The following is a 20,673-nucleotide window of genomic DNA, read 5'->3' on the forward strand; positions in this document are numbered from 1 at the left end:
ACAGCACTGCCCATCACGTTTAAGCAACCTTTACAGAATAAGGAATTTGAGGAAGGAAGCACAGCCACGTTCTGCTGTGAGCTGTCGAAGCCCAGTGCTGCAGTGGAATGGAGGAAAGGAGGCGTGGGGCTGCAGCCCAGCCAGAAATATGAAATGAGGCAGAGGGGATGCCTGGTAGAGCTCTTGATACACAATCTCAGATTAGAAGACACAGGAGAATACAGCTGTGACACGGGGGATCAGGAAACCAGGGCAGCTCTGAATGTGAAAGGTACGTGGTGTGAGCTGACTCCTAAAGGAATTTTCTTTTCTCCAGCAAGCAAAACAACCGTTTCAATATGAATATTTTTAATTGCGTTATTCTTGTTCTCTATGAATATTTTCCTTTTCGTCTGATCTATTAGGATGTTTGTTATTTTTAATGAGAATGGAAGAGGATGGTAATTTGTTCTACCAGTGCTGTGTTTGAGCTTTGGGTTCTAAAGGAAATATTTTCAAGCTCTGTGCCTGAGGAGAAATTAAAGTAAAGGCAATGATTTAACGTAACATCTGGACATTTCACATGACATGTTGTTTGAATATTTAAAAGGAATATTTTCTTTCAAATCCCATAAGAAGATACAACATCCCTGACCTCTCAAGGCTGTCCATGGAGTTTTAAAGTTCTTTGATCTCTTGATCATTGTTAGATCAACTGAGGGATCAAATCATTCAATGAATTCGCCACTGGGAAGGATTTGAGTCAAGGAACAAAGGAAATAAATGTCATGGGTGCAGATGGCTTCTTCTGATGCAGCAAGATCTCCTAGTTGCAGCAGGAAAATTAGAAAACATGGATCCTACCTAGAAACACCACAGTGAAAAGCAGAGTATCTTGTTCTCCAAGTGTCAGTCTGTGTTAACCAGGACTTGACTCAGGCTTCACTAAAAGATCCTGTTGATCCTCTTCTTTTCTCTTTTAGCTCTGCCAGTTCTTTTCCAAAAGCAGCTCAAAGACGAGGAGGCAGAAGAAGGAACTGCGGTGAAATTCCAGTGTGAGCTGACAAAAGATAACGCAGCCGTGGAGTGGAGGAAAGGCACCATGGAGCTCTTCCCGTGCGCTAAATATGAAATTAAATTAAGTGGGCGCACAGCTGAGCTTGTGATCCACAATGTAGAGCCAGAGGATGCCTCTGATTACACTTGTGACACAGGAGACCAGCAGAGCACTGCAGTCCTCAGAGTGAATGGTTAGCATTGCACCCGCCTGGGATGGAGGAAAACAGGCTTTGGTGGAACTGTGTGAATGATGTTATTTATTCCAAAAGTTGAGATAACGAGGAGAAGAGCTGCCCAGTCATAAAGCAGAGTACAGAGAGGTGGATCTGGTGGGACAGGGTTCCTGTCTAAGCCTGTAAAGCATAGAGTGCAGTGCACTGACCCCTTCCTCTGATATGATAAAAGCAGGGAATTCTGCGTCGTGGGGATTTTGAAATAGCAACAAAACTTTTTTTGGCACTTTGCAATTTTTCTGGCTCACTTGAATCAATAGCAAAATCACACATAGTTTGAAAAAGCATTTTGAGGTTGCTATTTTTAATCTCCCTGTGAAAATCCTGAGAATGCTGTGTTTAGCCAAACCAGGAATGATGTCTGTGAGTGATCAGAGAATCACAGAACGGGTCACTGGTCCAACCTCCCTGCTCAAACAGGGCCATCCCAGCACCACCTGTGAAATATCTGTGATGATCTCAAAGTTGGGTGGAATCTGCTGTTTTGATCTAAGCCATAACCTTTCAAACAATGTGTTTTTGCTGCCTCTGACTCAAAAAGCAGCCACAGGGTCAAACTATGGGTGAAAGACCCCAGTGATTGCTTTACCTGTCTTGGAGTAGTTTTTTTACTGGAGCCACAGGCACTGGGATTGCTGTTTTTCCAACTGCTCACACACACCCCATGGATATCCCCTTCCTGTTTCCATCAGTGACAAGCTGTTGTCTGAGCTGTTCCATGCTCTACTTGAATAAATGTCCATTTGTGCATCATCTGGAAGGGCTCACCGATGATGATCTGGGTCTTGAAAAGACAGCTGAGAAATCAGAAATTAGTTGAAAGCTTTACATTATTTAGCTGTTGAAAATCAGGAGTATTTCTGTAAAAAAGAGATTCGCACAGGTTTAAACAGAAAGTGCCAGGTTTTGCTTAGTCAAAACCTTTGTGTGTTGGAGTTTCCAACATGCTGAGCAGAGGCATGAAAGGATGCCCTGGACTTTATGGGATATAAAGATATTTGGGGAGCTTTCTGATCTTCTGGATGTACACAATATAGGTCTGTTTATGGGGAAAATAAATGGTTTTATTATCACATCACCACTTAATGCAAAATTGCACTGCAACACCAGAGCCCAGGTGCCTTGTGCTGAGCTGTGCAGACCTGCCATTCAAGCAAACAGCTCATGTATTATTTATTTCTCATTTTACAGCCATCAAACCCCAGCTGAAGCAGCAGCTGAGGAACGAGGAAGTGGAAGTGGGAGGAACAGCCAGGCTGCGCTGCGAGATTTCCATCAGCAAAGCAGAAGTGGAGTGGAGGAAGGATGGAGTCCTCCTGCACTCCAGCTCCAAGTATGAAATGTGGCAGGATGGGACCCTCCGGGAGCTCCGTGTTCACCACCTGGAGCCTGGGGATGCTGGAGAATATTCCTGCAAGGCTGGAGACCAGACCAGCTCTGCCAAACTCACTGTGAAAGGCAAGATTTGTTTATTGGAACAGGGAGATTTTCCCTTTAGGAAACTAAGATTTCACAACATGATAAAGTTATATACACATACATTACATAAAATGAGTTATTGTGACCAACAGAGTATAGGAAGGGTATCATAAAAAAAAAATCTTATGGTCAGTGGATGCACCAAAGCAAAGACTGAGTTGGAGGACAGGAGAGGATAAAGCAGCTGTAATCTGTGACTCATGGCTTGGAATATTTGCTTGACATCATATGCATGGGGCAGAACAGATGGTCCAGCCCCAGCTTCCAGTCACATGGCAGCTGCATCTGGCCTTAATATCATTGCAGAGCTTAGGTTGGACCAGTGGTGTGGAACAAACACCCTCAGCATCTCCACGGGCTGCTCCACGTCGTAGATCCCCCACACATCACACCCAGCTGCACCATTTTTTGTGCAGATGGTGACCTCAGTTGTAGGAATATCCACTGTGCTTGCTCAGGGGAGATTGGGCTGCTTTTTGGATGGTTTGACTTGATTTTAGAGGTCTCTTCCAACCTTAGTGATTTTATGATTCTTTTGGTGTTCTCCGGTGGGTCTGGGGTATTTCCAGCTGCTGCCTGCTGGGGTTGTCTGTGTGACCCTTGCACAGGTGCCCAGCTGTCCTAGAGGCAGGACTCAGGCAAACTGCAGTGCAGGACCCCTGTGCTCACATTAACACCGTGAGTCCTGCTGGGAGGACAAAGGCAGCCAGAGCCTCAGCCAGTGTGGAGCATCAGCATGGAGTAAATCCAAATCTGTTCACAGAAATACAATAGAGAGGATCAGGCTTTAACGTTATCCTGTGAAGATGTCTCAGTGTAAATGGAACAAATTTCAAAATCCTGATTTTTGCATCCAGCATTCATGCCTTTTTCACCCAATGAAGCGTAATTTAAAAAAAAACCAATATGCAATGTGTCTCTTAACAAGGACAAGTGGTAAAAGCCATTATCCAAAAGTCATTTGTCCTGTTGCCAAGTACACTGAAAGCAGAATTCCAGAGAAATGTGGTTTGAGAGTCTGTGCTGTCTCTACCCTTGGAGGTCCTTGAAGAACAAGGTACTGAGCAACCTGGGCCTGCTTTGAGCAGTGGTTGCAGCAGGTGACTTCCAAAAGTCCACTGCAGCCTGTATTATTCATGGTTCCATGATTTGATCCACATGTTGTGGTGACACTGGTGGCTGGGTTCTTTTCCCCAGGACTGAGACTGATGAGACAGAGGCTGTTTTCTCATCTTCAGGCTCAGTTGTTTATTCTTTCCTTATCTGTATTACATAGATACAGAGTACAAGGAGCTCCACACACTGAGATAGAAAAGTGCAAAATGGAGAATGAAGAATCTCTCCAAGAGATTCTTTTATGTGTCTATTTGTCCAATAATCAAATGCCAAGTAAATTATTCATTTTAGTGACCCAATGACTGACACCTGTATGCTGCACTGTGGAATTCTTTATCCAATCACTCATTATTACCCAAAAACTCTTAGAAGAAGAAGGAGAAAGGGACAATGCCCTAAATCCTCCATGTGGTCTCTTATTCACTAATATAGCTTAAACTCTAAACTCTAAACTGGAACTTTCTCACTCAGTGGCATAAGAAAGCTCTGTCTAACTCACACACCCACACTATTAGTTTCTTTACTTAACTTTAAAAGCTGTCTTCACAGTTTTAGGCTAAGCTCAGCGCTCTCTTGGGTGTCAGAGACAGGCAACAGAGATAGGGGCCTACTTTCTGTGCCTCTGACCCCAAAATCCATGTTTTTTCCTTTTAACTCCTGTTTCTGCCTCCTTGCAGAGCCTGATGTGACCATCGTGAGTGGCCTCAGGGACACGGTGGTGTCCGAAGGGGACGATGTCACCTTTCGGTGCCAGGTTTCCCACGAGAACGCCAGGGATGTCGAGTGGAAGCTGCAGGATGTGGCTCTGCAGAACAATGAAATGAACGAGATCTCGGTGGAAAAGGGGAAGATCCACACCCTGACGCTGAGGAAGGTGACTGAGCAGGACATTGGCACTGTCACCTTCCGGGTGGGACCCCACACATCGACAGCAGAGCTCAGGGTGAAAGGTGAGGGCACCCTGTGGTGTGGGACAGGATGGGTGGGAACAGAGGGAGCTTTGCTTATTTTACATTTATTTGCTTATTTAATATATTTATTTTATATTAATTTGCTGGCAGCAAATTCAAGGCCATCATTCACCCCTCATGTCTCACCCTTGTGCTTCAAAGCATCTGTGACTGCAAATCACCAGGGATGAACAGGGGATATTTCACCATCTCACCAAAGCTCACTCATTCCTGGAGAAATTCTAGCTTGGCTTCACTACTTGGGTGGATAGACCTGGAATTTTCATTACTTCCACAACCCCTATGAGAATTATAGAATAATTTGGGTTTGGAGGGACCTATAAAAGCCATCTGGTCCAATCCCTCTACATCTTCAACCAGATCAGGTTGCTCAGATCTGTTTCTTAAATTTTTCTTTCGCTAAACATTGTTTTGATTAAATTCCCCATCCAAAATCCTTCTCCTTCCCTCTTAGAAGCTTCCTTTAACCCCTCAGTAAATAACACAGAAGTCAGAGGATTTTTTGAATACTCAATCACTCAGCTGTAGCTTTAACACCGTAGAAAACGAGACAAAGGTGCCTGGAAAACAAAGCAAAAAAAAGCAAAGCAAACAAATCCTTTGCTTTGTTTGTAATTTCAGTGCCACCTCCAGTCTTTAAGGAGAAACTGCAGAGCAGGGAAGTGCAGGAGGAGGACACAGCTGTCCTCTGCTGCCAGCTCTCCCAGCCCAGGGCTGAGGTGAAATGGAAAAAGGGTCCTCAGGTGATGTTTCCAAGCTCCAACTATGAAATCAGGCAGGAGGGAACAAGTCCATACTTTAAAGATTTACCACTTAAAACCAGAAGACTCTGGCAAATACACCTGTGATAATGGAAATGAACAAACAACCTTTTGACTGTTAAAGGTGGGTTGTGTTGGGGGGTTTGTTTAAGATAAGAAACTTGCTCCACTCCCTTAGTTAGGCTCTGCCAAGAGGATTTTTTTTACTGTCCTCGACTTCAGACGTGCTGGGCTGTCAAAAGTAGCTGAGCACTTTTGCTTTTGCAAGTCCTGTGGTGTCTTAAGCAGAGAAAATGCAGGGACCCAAGTGCAGGAATTACTTCCACACTTTGAGACCCAATGGTCTCTGATCACTCAGACTACCAGGGCTGGAGCTGAAATAAAGGACTATTTTTGATGCTTAATCATCCTTTGAGCTTCAGTTCTGCCTGGAAGAATGGTAATCCAGGTGAAATTGTTCAAACTTGGACACAACTGCAGCTAATGAGCAAGGCACCTAAACACTTTTAGTGCCAAAGATCTCTAAAATGGGTGCAATGTGACAATTTATATGATTTTTTTCAAATCTGATCTGATAAAAATAGAATATGAAGGTGGCTTTTTCTGAGACACATGATCAGGAAGAACAAAGATGAGCTAGGTTAAATCCCACCTTTTGAAATATCTCTGAGGGCTGTCCCATGAAGGGCACACACCTGCCTGCAGTCAGACTCCACAGCTCAAGGCAACCAGAATATTGGTGCTGTAAGCAGGTCCTCTGGTGGTGGTGGCCAATTTGTGTCTCTGTGTGTGGTCTCAGCCACTCCAGCACTCCTTGAACAAAATTCCAAACCCAGGAAGCTGGGTAATCCTGCCTGTGCAGTCACAATGTAAATACCAATTCAGCCAGTTGGCTGAAGAACTACTACTACTACTACTACTACTACTACTACTACTACTACTACTACTACTACTACTACTACTACTACTAATGTATTTTTTCAGCCAATTGGCTGAATTCATGTTTATATATATTTAAATACCAATAAGCGTGGACCTACTGAGGTTCTTCCAGGGAACTGGATTTGAGGAGCTAAACTTCCACATGTGACACTTCATAAATCCACCCATCAAAACTCCACCCTGACCCATCGGTGATAACATCAGCACAGAGACTTCCAGGGTTCCCTTTCTCTGCTGGTCCACTTTTCAAATAAGGAATATTGTAGAAAGATGTTTCTCCATGCCCTCTCCCAAATACACAAGAACTTGAAAATCTGTTCATATCAGGCTTTTGAGGTCTGGTTTTGGTACCCTTTGGAGACACATGCTCTGAGATGCTCCAAACTCCGTATCCATAACCATTCCTGTGCAAGAAGGAGCACAGTCCTTGAGGTGCTCAGTGTATGCAGTGTCCAGTGGTTCTTCAGGAGTGCTTAGAGCTCCTGGAAATCCAGCACTTCCTGTCATTCCTTGTTTTGCTTTTCAACTACCTTTGGAACTGAGTTTGAACCAAATTTAGGACAGCACCAGAGTTTCACCAAACAAAGGCTTAGTTATGCAGACAGCAATGACAAATGATTCTTTTTCCCCCTGTGATTTCTCCTGCTGTAGCTTCTCCAGTCACCTTCACACAACCACTCCAGAACCAACAAGCTGAGGAAGGCGGCACTGTCACTTTGAGCTGCGAGATCTCCAAATCCAACACCACCGTGCAGTGGAAGAAGGCGGGGGCAGTGCTGAGACCCAGTGACAAATACAAGATGCGTCAGGAGGGCTCCGTGGCTGAGCTGACAATTCACAACCTGAGCGAAGCTGATGCTGGGGAGTACACCTGTGACACAGGGGAGCAGCAGACCACAGCAGCAGTGCACCTGAAAGGTGGGGCTTTGCATGGGGAGGAGCTGGGCACAGCTTGGCACCACGGCAGGGGCACAGGATTGAGTGATTTGGCAGCCAAAACTTGTCCTGTGCCCAAGGAGAACCACGGGGATCTCAGAGATGAGAGAAGTTTCAGAGGGCTAAGAACTGGGTTGGTTACCTCTAGAAATGTGTCTTTAGTCACTGATCCTGTGGTTTTATGATAATTAGTTTCTACCCATGGGAAGCTGTTGACAATTTTTTTCACAACACACAGGTTATGATTATAAACATATTAAGCATTTATTATACACACAACACAGTATAACTTGCAAGCTTTTTAGACTATCATATATGTGTGCATAATCCCCATGCAGACAGGAATCACACATCTGTAGCATTGTAATATGTTTCTACATGCCTGTGTGCTTACATTTCCATGAGTTTGGAATAATTTAATCACAGCATGGTTTGGCTTGCACCTTCAAGATAATTGAAGGCCATGGGCAGGGACACCTCCCACTATCCCAGGCTGCTCCAGGCCCTGTCCAACCTGGCCTTGGACACTTCCAGGGATCCAGGAGCAGTCACAGCTGCTCTGGGCACCCTGTGCTGGAGCCTCTGCACCCTCACAGGGAACAATTTCTTTCGAATATCTAAGCTAACCCTGCCCTCTTTCAGTTTGAAACCATTCCCTATTTTTCTATCTATCTACCCCTTCTCCCTCCTTTTTCTTAAGCCCCCATAAGCCTTCTCTTCCCAGCTGAGCACCCCCAGATTCATTATTTAGGGTCTCAAATGACATCAACATACTGTCAAGAAAGAGCCTAAGGACATGTTTAACCCAGGAAGCATCACTTGAAAGTAGAACTCAAACTCTGTTGCCCTTTCCATGAAGAACCAGCAGCCACCATCGTGGGGAGGCTGAAGGACGTCGCCACGTACGAAGGAGAAGACGCGGTGTTCGAGTGCAGGCTGTCCCGGGAAACGGCTCAGGATGCCCAGTGGTTCCTGGGGGATGTTCCCCTGCAATCCAACGAAATGAATGAGATCAGAGTGCAAGGCACACGCCACAGCTTGATCCTGAGGAAGGTGACCCTGGAAGACTGTGGGTCCATCAGTTTCAAAGTGGGGCAGCATTCGTCAGCAGCACAGCTGAAGGTGGAAGGTGAGCAGCCTCCCAGGGAGAGGGGTTGGGCAGGCACTGGCAGGCGCTGCTTTGACTTCTGGAGAGGTGTATTTGGGATTAGGGAACCTTGGAAATTTTGGGAGATTGTGCTAATCTAATTTAGCAATATAGAGAGGCACGTCTGAGCCAGTCATTCCAACAGTTTTTATTCTACACGGAAAAAAGATTAATATTAACATCCCTTGATGTTGCTATAATAATTAATATTAACATCCTTTGATGTTATTTGATATAATTTATATTAACATCCTTTGATGTTATTTGATATAATAAATAACATTAATATCCTTTGAAGACCATCCAACTAAGCAGCTGATCATGAGTCAGAATCAATGCTGAAGAGTGTCAAGAATATGCTCTGGACTAACCTCCTACTTATGATGCTTTTAGATCATATTTGCAAAAAAAAAAAAAGCCTGAAAGCTCTGAAAAACCTTTCTTTTAAGATACAAAGAACGATTTTTGAAAGATGGCCCATGCCAACGTCTTGTGTTGTTTGTTCCTCTTTGATCTGGTTCCCAATGTAACCACAGACACCCAGCTCTGCCCGGGGGGTGATGCTGGGTGAGGATGCTGCAGCAGTGCTGCTCCCCTCTCCCCACAGCTGCCCCGCTCACCTTTGTGAAGGCGCTGCACAACCTGGAGCTGCAGGAGGGTGGCACTGCCCACCTGTCCTGTGAGGTGTCCAAGCCTGACGTCCCCGTGGAGTGGAAGAAGGGCACGTCTGTGATCCACTCCAGCCACAAGTGCAGCATCCAGCAGGAGGGGAAGGTGCACACGCTGGTCATCCGCGACCTGAACCGCGCCGACTCCGGGGAATACAGCTGCCACACGGCTGCTGGCAAGACCACGGCCAGACTGGAGGTCAAAGGTATGGGTTCCTCTCTGCCCAGCAGTGGTGAGAGGAGGGAACATCAATTTTCAGGGCTCTGTATTACAAGAGAGACACTGATCAGTGGAGCAAGTGCAGCAGAATCCACCATGTTTGTCAAGGGGCTGGAGAGTGTGAAGTACATGGATAAACTCTGTTGTGAGAGGGCAGGGGGTGATGGTTTTAAACAAAAAAGGGGGGCAATTTAAATTAGGTATAAGAAGGATATTTTTTACAATATGGATGGTGGTGATGGCCTGGCACAGGATGCCCAGAGAAGCTGTGGCTGCCCCTGGATCCCTGGCAATGTCCAAGGCCAGGCTGGATGGTACTTGGAGCAAACTGGGATAGTGGAAGTTGTCCCTGACTGTGGCAGGGCTTAGAAAAAGATGATAGTACCTTCTAATTTAAACTCTTCTGGGATCTAAGTATAAGCAGAGGCAAGGGCAACTGTGTTTGATAATGAGGGAAGAGAAAGTGGGAGACCTCATTGCTCTCTGCAGCTTCATAGTGGATATCTACAGAGGAGAGAGACACAGAACTTTCCTGGAGGGCTCAGTAAAAGGAAGACAGGCAGCAAGTGCAAGCTGCAGTGAGAGAAATCCAGTTTAGGAAAGCCCCAACTTTTAACATGAAGTGGGTCAGACATTAGAACTGAGACTGAGAGGAGTGGAGGAATCTCCATCCATGGGGTCCTCCAGAGGTCCCTTCAAGCCTTAATTATTCTGTAATTCATCTCTGGCTGCAAGACCTGAAGCTTTGGATTGTAACCTCAGATTTATATATTCTATATATATTGTAATATTATAATATAATCTACATATATTATTCTCCATATTAATATTTTATATAATATATAAATTATATTTTGTATATTATTTTATTATACTAGTCTACATATTCTGTATATTCTCTATTCTAATATATTCTATATATTCTAATTTTCTGATATGTTCTATATAGTGTAAAATTATATATTAATATGTATTATATATATATACATGTATATATATTTTATATTTTTATATACATTTGTATGTTCTTTGAGTGATTTAATCCCATTCTATGATTTTATTTCAAGGATGGACAGCTAATTGGGCTTCAGTAATAGTTACTGAACTTAGCTGGGAATTCTTTGTGAAAAGAAGTCTGGGATATGGGGAGAGAAATTAGCTCACATAGAAATCAAATTTTTCTTGCTGATTAACTCCCCTTCCTCCTCCTCCTCCTCCTCCTCTGTCTAGGTTTGACTTGGAAGCTCCTAGGGAAACCCAGCCAGAATTGACCATGAACTTCATGAACAGCTCTATCCACACCTTAACAAATAAAATATACAATTATTTATATAAAAATATACAATAACAAATAAAACATTCCTCTGTTATCTGTTTTTGCCTCACCCATTTTTTTCCCTCCTTTCCAGGCCTGCCTGTGCTGTTCAAGCAGTGGCTGAAGAACGAGGAGGTGGAGGAAGGGCGCACGGCCGTGCTGCGCTGCGAGCTCACGCAGCCCCACGCGCGCCTGGAGTGGCGGAAAGGGGACACGGTGCTGCAGCCCGGGGACAAGTACGAGATCCGGCAGGAGGGGACACGAGCCGAGCTCATCATCTACGAGGCTGAGGCTCAGGATGCTGGAGAATACACCTGTGACTCGGGGGATCAGCAAACCACGGCTTCGCTGCAGGTCAAAGGTAGGGCAAGGCTTGTTTGGGGGCAAAGAAGGCCTGGATGTGTCCATCCTTCACAGGGGGGATCCTGGAATCATCCAGGCCAGGCTGGATGGGGCTCTGAGAGACCTGGCCTAGTGCAAGGTTCCCTGCTCATGGCAGGGGGTTGGAACTGGATCTTTAAGACCCTTTCCAACCCAAACCATTCTCTGATTTAGTTGGAAAAAGATCTCTGAGATCACTGAGTCCAACCATTAACTCAACTCTCACAAGTCCACCACTAAACCATGTCCCCAAGTGCCACATCTGCATGGAAATTTTGTTGCTGAGTTATCACTCTCTGAGTTTCACACTCTGTGAAATCAAACTGGAGTATTTCACCATGCCTAGGACAAGTCCATTTTAAACTGATCCATTGTATCTCTTAGTGCCTGAGCAGCCCATGGATTGTGGCTCTTTGCCTTTCTTAGTGGCTGTGGTTTTGGATTTTTTAGTTTTAATCATTTTGTATTAAGAATGCTATGGTTTTGGATTTTACAGTTTTATTCATTTTCTACTAAGAACTCATTCATTTTCTACGAAGAACTCTATGGGTTTGTGATTTTACAGTTTTATTCATTTTGTGATTAGAATTCTATATCTTTTAGATTAGATCACACTTGTAGATTGTGGTTTTAGTCACCATAACTAACTCCTGCTCAGAGCATGTGGATTCAGAGATTAAACACCCAAAATCTCATGTGCCAGCTGAGGGAACTGTGGTTTTTTAACCTGGAGAAAAGGAGGTTTGGGGAAGATGCTATCACTGTCACAACTACTGACAGGAGGTTGTAGTGAGGTAAAGGCTGGTCTATTTTCATAAGTAACAAGCAATAGGATGAGAGGAAATGCCCTCAAGTTGCACCAGGGGGGTTTAGATTTGGTATTAAGAAATAATTCTTCACTGAAAGGGGTGGCCAGGCATTGGCACAGACTGCCCAGAGAAGCAGTGGAGTCACCATCCCTGGAGATATTTAAAAGATGTGTGGATGTGACACCTGGGGATGCGATTCAGTGATGGATTTGGCTGTCCTGGGTTAGAGGCTGGACTTGATCCTAGAGGTCTTTTCCAACCTAAAGGGTTCTGACTCCCAGTGTTGTGATTGGTGGCGTTGTGCTCTATGTGCTCGCACTGGGAATGGTCACTATGGCCATGTGGAGACCTTCAGAGGCCCTGTGACCTCTGGCAACCCTTTATGGAGCAGCACTGGACACCTCTGCAGTATCAGCAGCTGATTCCTTGAGTGGCCAGCAGGCAAATTGTGGTTGAGAAAAAGGGGAACAACCCAGCTGGAGAAGTTACAAGCAGGTTTCTCACCTCTGAGTGCTGTCACTGATGCAGTTGCTTCTCCACCACAGTACTGCCAGTGCTGTTTAACAAAGAGCTGAAAAACGTAGAGACTGAAGAAGGGGGAACGGCAGTTTTGCACTGTGAGATCTCCAAGCCCGACGCCCCCGTTGAGTGGAGGAAAGGAGGGGTGGTCATTCAGCCCAGTGACAAGTACGAGGTGCAGCTGAAGGGCAGCGTAGCTGAGCTGATCATCCATGGTGTAGAGCCTGATGACTGTGGGGATTATACCTGCAGCACTGGATACGAGATCACCACAGGGTCTGTGTATGTGCAAGGTAAGGTGGTGAAACACGGTGGAAATGCTTTTCTGCCTGGATTTCTTACTCCAAAATCTTTGACAGTAACTGGCCAAACAGCAGAAAGCCCATTCATTTCTTTCCTGGTGCCAGTGAAGATATAAACACTCATCTCCAGGCTGGGGTTCAACCCATATTCTTAAGTTAAACTAGTTTAAAGTACTGAATGTACTATGTCTCAAAACAGATGGTGGTACTGCTGAAAAACTTGGAGCAGTGGTTGTAAAAAACCTGAAATTCTTGTTACAACTGATTGCAGCTTCTATCCTTGTTGATAATCTTATTACTCCTTTAAAGCACCCAAGTGAACATTTAAATCTTTAAGTACCTCTCTGCCTCATACAACTTCTGCAGATGGCTGCAACACCCAGGAGAGCCAGGCATGACCTGGGCAAGGAGTGGAGTTTCCCCACAGAGAAATGATCTTTGCAGATACTCACACTGCTCCTACAAGCAGCTGGAGGCATGGAGGGTGGTTTCTAACCCTCTTCAAGAAAGTATTAGATCTTTTTTTCCTTGGAAAATCACTACAAGTTTAACTCTCGTGGAGTTGCCCTTGGGCTTGGGTTAATCCTGCGGGGAGCGGCTCGTGCGTGTTTGTTTTTGTTTTCCTTTGGCACCTTCTCTTGCTCTGTCACGCAGAAGAAGCAGCAGAGATAGTGTCTGGTTTAAGGAACACAGATGTCTTTGTGGGCGAGTCAGCCACGTTCTCCTGCGAGCTCTCGCACCCGGGCGTGAAGAACGTGCAGTGGTGGCTGGATGGGACCCCCCTTCACAACAACCTGGTGACCGAAATCTCTGAGCAGGACGGCAGGATCCACACTTTAACCCTAAATGACGTGGCGTGCCATGACTCGGGCACTGTCACCTTCAGAGCTGGGTCCCTTATTTCTTCAGCTAAATTATTAGTCAAAGGTATTTCCCTGTTAGCAAGAAACACGCGGCCACCTCTGGACTTGCTCCATGTGCTGGTGCTTCTGCCTTCCAGGCTACCCTTACTAAATCCCTCCACGGTTCTCCTGTGCCCTGCAACCCTCCCACTCTGCAAGTCACCCACTCTCACCCCAGAATTCTTCTGGGTACAGCCACGCTGATTTTTGCAGTGGTTCAGGTGAGGGAGGGTTGCAGGCTCAGGGCTGCTGCTTTCACCTCATGTCAAAGAAGAGATGAACATAAACATCTGTGGTAACGCCTGACTTGATGCCCCCACTTCAGCTTTTTTTTCACAATACCACAAAATCTTGCAGAGGTGGTAATTCCCAAAATTACCACTGTGCTGCTCCACAGCTGGGCTACTGGTGCTGGGCTCAGCATGTTCCCAGGACGGGATTTTGGGCTGTTCCTGGAAACCAACGGGTGTGTGACATTCCAGTGACACAGAGACAAAATGTGCCTCTCTTTTGAAAGCTCATCCCTGCACTGGCAAATCTTTCTGGTCTGTTGAATAAATATTTTTCCCATTTGGTAAGGGTAGCCAAAAGCTGCAAATAACACTGAGCTCCAGACTTGATAAAGCAAGCTCCTTCCCACCCAGTCCTTTTATAGCCATGGGGAAGATCTGTTATTTTTCAGGCAAAATTAAGGCTTATGCCCTGCTTGGAAAAAGGGACATATATGGAGATATAAAGGCTTAAAAGGTCTATATTCAAATGTACTCTTGTGCTATAACTGGGCCATAACAGGAATGATCCACGATATGGAATTGTAGTCAGTGGTTGATGTCTCCTTCTCTGCATCATGTGTCTCTTGTACATTCAGGAAATTTGGTTCTCTGCAAAGATAAAATGCAAAATCTCTTCTTCATGATATAGAATGATGCAGTGACAACACAGTGCACAGACCCTATGAGTCCTGTGCCAGTTTGCATCCATTTTCAGAGGCACAACCAGGTTCTGAGCTCTCCAGACAAAGAATTCCAGTGGGCCTAAGACATAAATTCAAATAAGTAATTGTTAATGTAAATGCGTTGTTAGGTGTTCTGCTCAGTGAATGAAAGGGCTGCTGAGAAATTTCCATTTCAAGGAATCACAGCATCATTGATTTTGGAAGAAATCTCTGGAGATCATCCAGTCCAACCCACAGCTGGTGCAGGTACACATGTATGTGGATATTTTGTGCTTCCATGAAGCCAAGATTCCTGAATTGCAAACCTGAATCTCAGTAGCAGTGCTCTATAACTGGATTGGGATAACCCCAGTTACACTGTGCTCAGTAACACTTGATTTCTTATGAAAGTGAAAGACTTGTAAAATTCCAACCATCCTTGTATTGACAATTTTGTACACTTTATTTTGTCCAGAAATTCAAACATAAATCTTTGTTTGGAATATATTTCAGTCTATCAAGCCATCCATGGCTTGCTCTTCATCGAGGAGCAAGTTGATATTGTTCCATGTGCCTCATTCTCCCAGTTTTAGGCATGTTGGTAATTGGATTTATTCTGTAACAAGTGGGATCTCAGCTTTTCATTCTGGGCCTTCACCACATCATTGCCATACAAAGGAATTCATTCCAGGGCCTGGAGTGATGGTTCACAGAGGATGGGGGGAGAATGGAAAAGGGTGAAGGAGCTGCTGCCGTTTTCTAGCTCCTCTGGGCAGGTGAGAATTGCGGGTTCCGGGGCACACGTTGGCTCCTAAGTCCCAGAGAGCTCCTGCACAGGTGAACAGGGCCACCAGAGTCCTTGCCCTGGCCAACAGCAAGGGGACAGTGGAACCAGGACCTTCTCCAGTACCACAGGTGGTATTTGCTGTGAGCAACACATTTCTACATCTTATGGAAGGGGATGGGGCTGTGCTCCCCAGCTGCAGACACCTGCTGGTTTCTTCAGTCACCAAAACATCTCCGAGATCATCCTTGGAGGCCTCCTCTCTATAAACACACTTGACAGATGCTCAGAGTGGCCAGGGAACCTTAGTGAGTGGGATCAAGCCTTGCAACAAGTTTCCAAATGATATTTGCAAAGCCTTCCTTGCTCCTCAAGGTCTGCCAGGAGCACCCCAAACCCTCAACTTGCTGCAGCATTTTCAAGAGGAGCATTCCAGACAGAGATCCTGTGTGGGTTATTCCAGCTGGCTCGTGAGCAGAACAACTACTTGAAGAGTAAGGACATCATAGAATCTCTGAATGTCCTGAGGTGGAACAGTTCCTCAAGGATCATCGTGTCCAGCTCCTGAAGTTCTCTGACTGCTTTCTCTGATTGTCATCTGTTTATGTCCCTTTGTAGCCCTATCATTTTTTATTTTTTTTAAGTTGACATAATTCTGCTGAGAATGATGTTTCAGAGAGACTTCCATTTTCAGACTGCATTGAGATTTTTTTGCCTTTTGACCTGCATATTGCCTTGTAGATGGATGGTCCAGTCTGACATCTCAGGAGGGACTCTTGGGTGCTTTGGAAGCTCGCAGTATTTTAGGTCAGATATATCTACTGTGCCTTACAGCTGCCTCACAAGAAGCAGAACTAGTGTTTTAAAAGTGCTTAAAAGCAGCCTCATGGACCTCACCTTCTTCAGAGGAACTGCATATCCAGCTCCTCTCAGCATTTTCTGGGATCCCAGTCTGAGATATCAATGGTTTATGATCTTTAGATAAAATACTGTAAAAGAAATCCTATTGTTTTTCTCCAAACAATTTGTCTGATGCAGAGGAACATAAGAATAATCAAAATAATATTCATCTGCTTCTGTGTAGTGCCCTTTTTTTGTCACAGTTGTCCTGGATATTTGCTCCTCGTGACTTCTGACAGCCAAGACCACCCCAGGACAGGAATGAGTGTCTGTGTTTGAGGACTGTGTTTCTTTCTGATGAGTAGTTATATTTTAGTCACACAAGGAGCTTCCAGTAGAGTTTGTGGTGTTTTCCCATTGCTCTGTGAGGTTGAGAGTTGCAGGGAACCACTCACTGCAGTCCTCTGCATCACATTCTGCTTCACTTTCGGGAAGCAGAAGTGTTTCACATCCAGTGCTTCCCAGCCTGGAAGATCTCAGAAACACTGAGAGAAACACTAAGCCAGCAGTCCAAATTCAGGACTGTCCCAGCACAAGCCTTAATTCCTGGTGGCCCATTTCCCAGTGTAACAGTCATGTTCTAATGCACCAGCCTGGCTTCCATCCTGCTTGATGCTGACACAGGCACGGACTAAACTGCTAATCCCCAGCGTGCCCAGCAGCTCCCTGCTTGCACTGTCACTCTGCTTGCTCCCCACGGGCTCTGTGCTTGGCAAAATCCCTCCAAGGGGTGATTTCCATGGGGATCCACTAATGCATGTCCTTCCTGACGTGTTGGTTAACAGATCCCACCATTGAAGTGGTCAGTCCCATGCAGGACATAACTGTTGATGAAGATGGCCCAGCAGAGTTCATATGCCAATATTCTAGGCCAGTGCACGCCATCTGGAAGAAAAATGATCAGGAAATACATGCAGATGGGCAGCGAGTGATTATCGATCAGGACTGGAATGTGAGCATGCTAAAAATTAACCCCACGGTCCCAGAAGACACTGGCATCTATTCTTGTGAAGCTGAAGGCATTAAAGTGATGGCTACACTTGATGTTCAAGGTGAGGTCTTCCAGCCAGAGAGGAAGACTACCATGGGTTCCAAATAAAAGAGGTAGAAAAGTCATGGCAAGGCTTTGCAATAAGGGACACATCAGATACCTGCTCTTGGTGTTCACTCCAGTACTGAAAATGAGGATAAAAAATAGTTGGGGGATAATGGGAATTGAAGATGAAACTGCAGCACTATTGTATTTCTAATTAACACTCATTACACCACTTAGCCATTCCACCTCTTCTGCAGTGAGCTGGAATGTTGGTGTGATGGGATGTGTCCTGCTGAACTGTTGTAAAATCACAGGTTGGTATTGCTGGGACAAAGGAATGAATATTATTTTGCTGTTAAAGAGCACTTTTTACGATGTGACATAAAACCAGTGACTAATGGATTGTGTGGAATTACATTTTATTTTGCTGAGTAAAGGAGCTTGGTAATTTGTCTATTTCAAATAGTGATCCCTCAGGAATTACCTCCTCACTCAGCACTCAAATTTATGAAGAGTCTGAGGAGCAATATATACAAAAATTGACAAAAAGTTAGGATTTTACATGGAAATTTCATATTTTTTCTGCTGCATATGGAATTCCTGGGTTTGGTTACCGAGTGAATTGGTGTGATCAGCAACAGCAGGTTCTGATTTCTGAATATTTTTGGCTATTTTGCCTTCTTGCTTAACTGGAGCTGGTTGTTAGTGCTGAGGAACAGGGTGTTACTTATTTTAATGTTTTCTACGTCGATAAACACTTTCCATCGTAGGGATTTAAAAAGATAGTAATGAACATAATCTAAAAGCAGAGGTGGTAGGGTTAGCAATTGTCTGCTTTCCAAAATTAGGGAAATCAGCACTTCCAAAGTAAACAGATAAGTAATTTGGGTTGTTCTAATGAAAATTATACATTCTCCAATTATAAAATTAAGATTTTTTTTTTTTTTTTTAGTATTATAGAAGCCCAGAATAGTTTGGGTTGGAAAAGACCTTAAAGGTCAGGTAGTTGCAACCCCCTGCCATGGACAGGGACACCTTCCACTCTCCCAGGTTGCTCCAAGCCCTGTCCAACCTGGCCTTGGGCACTTTCAGGGATGTGGAGGTCACACACAACATCTCTGGGCACCTTGTGATTAGTAATAAGTTAATAAATATCTGGTAGCTTGTGCTTTTTTGGGTATGTTTGTTTGTTTGTTTTTACCATTAAACAAATTGCTCAGTTTGGAGGTTTTTTAACATTTTATTTATTTTTACTAATTTTTTTTATTATTTTTTTATTTTGCTGAGCACAGTTCTAGATGATCAGTAGAGATCTAAACAGGGGCGTCTTGGTTTATAACACAAATCATGCTGATAGGTTTATGGCATTTGTGTAAACTGTGTTTACTCAACTGCAGGTCCCCACCCTTGTGCATGTCATTTGACCCTGCAGCAATGTGAATTATACCCACAATCACCAGACCACCTTTAATTTGGCACTGAGCTAATTGTTTCTGTCCAGGTGCCAAGTGATGCATGACTGGAGTGTGGAGGTTTGTGCATGTCTCTGACCCAACAACTCACCACACAGCATGGGAAAATAAAAATCAATGTCACAGAGCTTTTATAATAGTTCAGAAATTTACTATTCAAAGTAATCCTGATAGTGATTTTGACTTTTTGTGTGTTTTCTAGAGGCAGAATTATCTCAGATAGTTGTCACTATAGCTTTAACAGCCGTAACATTCTCTTACGTTTGCTTTGCAAGAAAAGTAGTAAGGTTTTATCATGAGCTGTCAGTGGATTCACATCTCCCCAGCCATGATGATAATTATGCTGTTTAGGAGATCTTTGGGAAACATTTCCTGTCATAGGACAAAAGGAATTTGGTTATACTTTATCTTCCTGAGCTATGCCCTCCTATTGATTATTGGCCTGATTCATACAGATATGACCATGTTTTTCTTTATTTAAAAAAACAGTCAGGTTTTTGGAGGAAATCTGGGTGAAATGCTGGAGGTTCTCAAGGTTTACCATTACATTTAAACTGTCTTTAAATCTTTTTACTATAATATTTTGTGAGAGTGTGGTTGCAATCAACAATTAAACCTACAAGCACAGTTTGTCACATCCACATTTTTTCTGTCAGCTTTGCAGCAGTGGGAATCATCCAGTGCTCTGAGGCTTGCTAATATTCAGAGATATATGGACAAATAATTAATAATGTTAATTGTCCTTCTTTTCTAGCCAAGAACAGCATTGTCCAGGGCTTGGAGAACGTGGAGGCTGTGGAAGGAGGGGAAGCCCTGTTTGAGTGTTATCTCTCCAAGCCTGAGACCTACAATTACAACTGGCTGATTGATGATGAACCTGCCAAAACCACAGAAAACACTGAGATGGTTTATTTTGAAAATGGGCTCAGGCATATCCTGCTGCTGAAGAATTTAACTCCCCAGGACAGCTGCAGGGTGACTTTCATGTGCAGCGATGCGGTGACCTCAGCCTTCCTCACAGTGAAAGGTAACTCAGGTGCTTGGGCAGGGGAAATCTTCAATTTCTGGCTGGAAAGGGGAAAGAAGCCAGGAAAATATGATGAGTAGAAACAAGGAAAAGTTGTATTTGTTGTTTGTCTCTTACCTAAATGTTCTTCCCACACAATAAATCATAGAATCATTCAGCTTGGGGAAGATCTCTGAGATGAACAAGTCCAATCTTTAACCCAAGCCTGCCAAGCCCACCAGTAACCCACAGAATCACAGAATGGATTGGGTTGGAGAGGACCTTAAAGATCATCCAGTTCCACCCCCTGCCATGGGCAGGGACACTTTCCACTATCCCAGGCTGCTCCAAACCCTGTCCAACCTGGCCTTGGACACTTCCAGGGATCCAGGGGCAACCACAGCTGCTCTGGGCACCCTGTGCCAGGGCCTGCCCACCCTCACAGGGATGAATTTCTTCCTAATATCTCATGTAAACCTATTCTCTGTACATCTGAATCCATTCCCCCTTGTCCTGTCACTCCATACTTTCGCAAAAAGTCCCTCTCCATCTTTCTTGTTGGCTCCTTTCACATACTGGAAGGTACAAATTAGATAATCCCATAGCCTTTTGTTTTCCCTGAAAAACAAAAATCTGAAAAAATCCAATTCTCTCACCCCTAAATGGATGATGCTTTACAATTTCCTCATTTTCTTGTTCTGTAGGATGTGACACAGTTTATAAGCAGCACCAGTTGGCACTGAGTTAGCAGCAAATGACTGAGTTGTCATGATTTTGATGAGTTTGGTTGTGTTTATAGGCA

At 44.4% G+C, this 20,673-nt stretch overlaps 1 protein-coding gene across 28 annotated transcripts in view; it reads left to right on the forward strand.

Moving 5' to 3' along the window:
• OBSCN (obscurin, cytoskeletal calmodulin and titin-interacting RhoGEF) overlaps positions 1-20,673 on the forward strand; it is a 174,059-nt gene that overhangs the window by 85,455 nt on the left and 67,931 nt on the right. For 20 of the 28 annotated variants that reach the window (XM_058831609.1, XM_058831612.1, XM_058831598.1 and 17 more), the window contains 12 exons: positions 5-271; positions 963-1,229; positions 2,463-2,729; positions 4,544-4,816; positions 7,192-7,458; positions 8,336-8,605; positions 9,231-9,497; positions 10,921-11,187; positions 12,562-12,828; positions 13,492-13,764; positions 17,143-17,409; positions 19,620-19,892. In XM_058831609.1, the coding sequence (XP_058687592.1) occupies positions 5-271; positions 963-1,229; positions 2,463-2,729; positions 4,544-4,816; positions 7,192-7,458; positions 8,336-8,605; positions 9,231-9,497; positions 10,921-11,187; positions 12,562-12,828; positions 13,492-13,764; positions 17,143-17,409; positions 19,620-19,892 (3,225 nt within the window). The remainder of the gene's footprint in view (positions 1-4; positions 272-962; positions 1,230-2,462; positions 2,730-4,543; positions 4,817-7,191; positions 7,459-8,335; positions 8,606-9,230; positions 9,498-10,920; positions 11,188-12,561; positions 12,829-13,491; positions 13,765-17,142; positions 17,410-19,619; positions 19,893-20,673) is intronic. The other 8 variants (XM_058831617.1, XM_058831619.1, XM_058831621.1 and 5 more) reach the window with 4 other exon arrangements.

Source organism: Poecile atricapillus, chromosome 2, assembly GCF_030490865.1.
Source record: "Poecile atricapillus isolate bPoeAtr1 chromosome 2, bPoeAtr1.hap1, whole genome shotgun sequence".
NCBI classification, from domain to species: Eukaryota; Metazoa; Chordata; class Aves; order Passeriformes; family Paridae; genus Poecile; species Poecile atricapillus.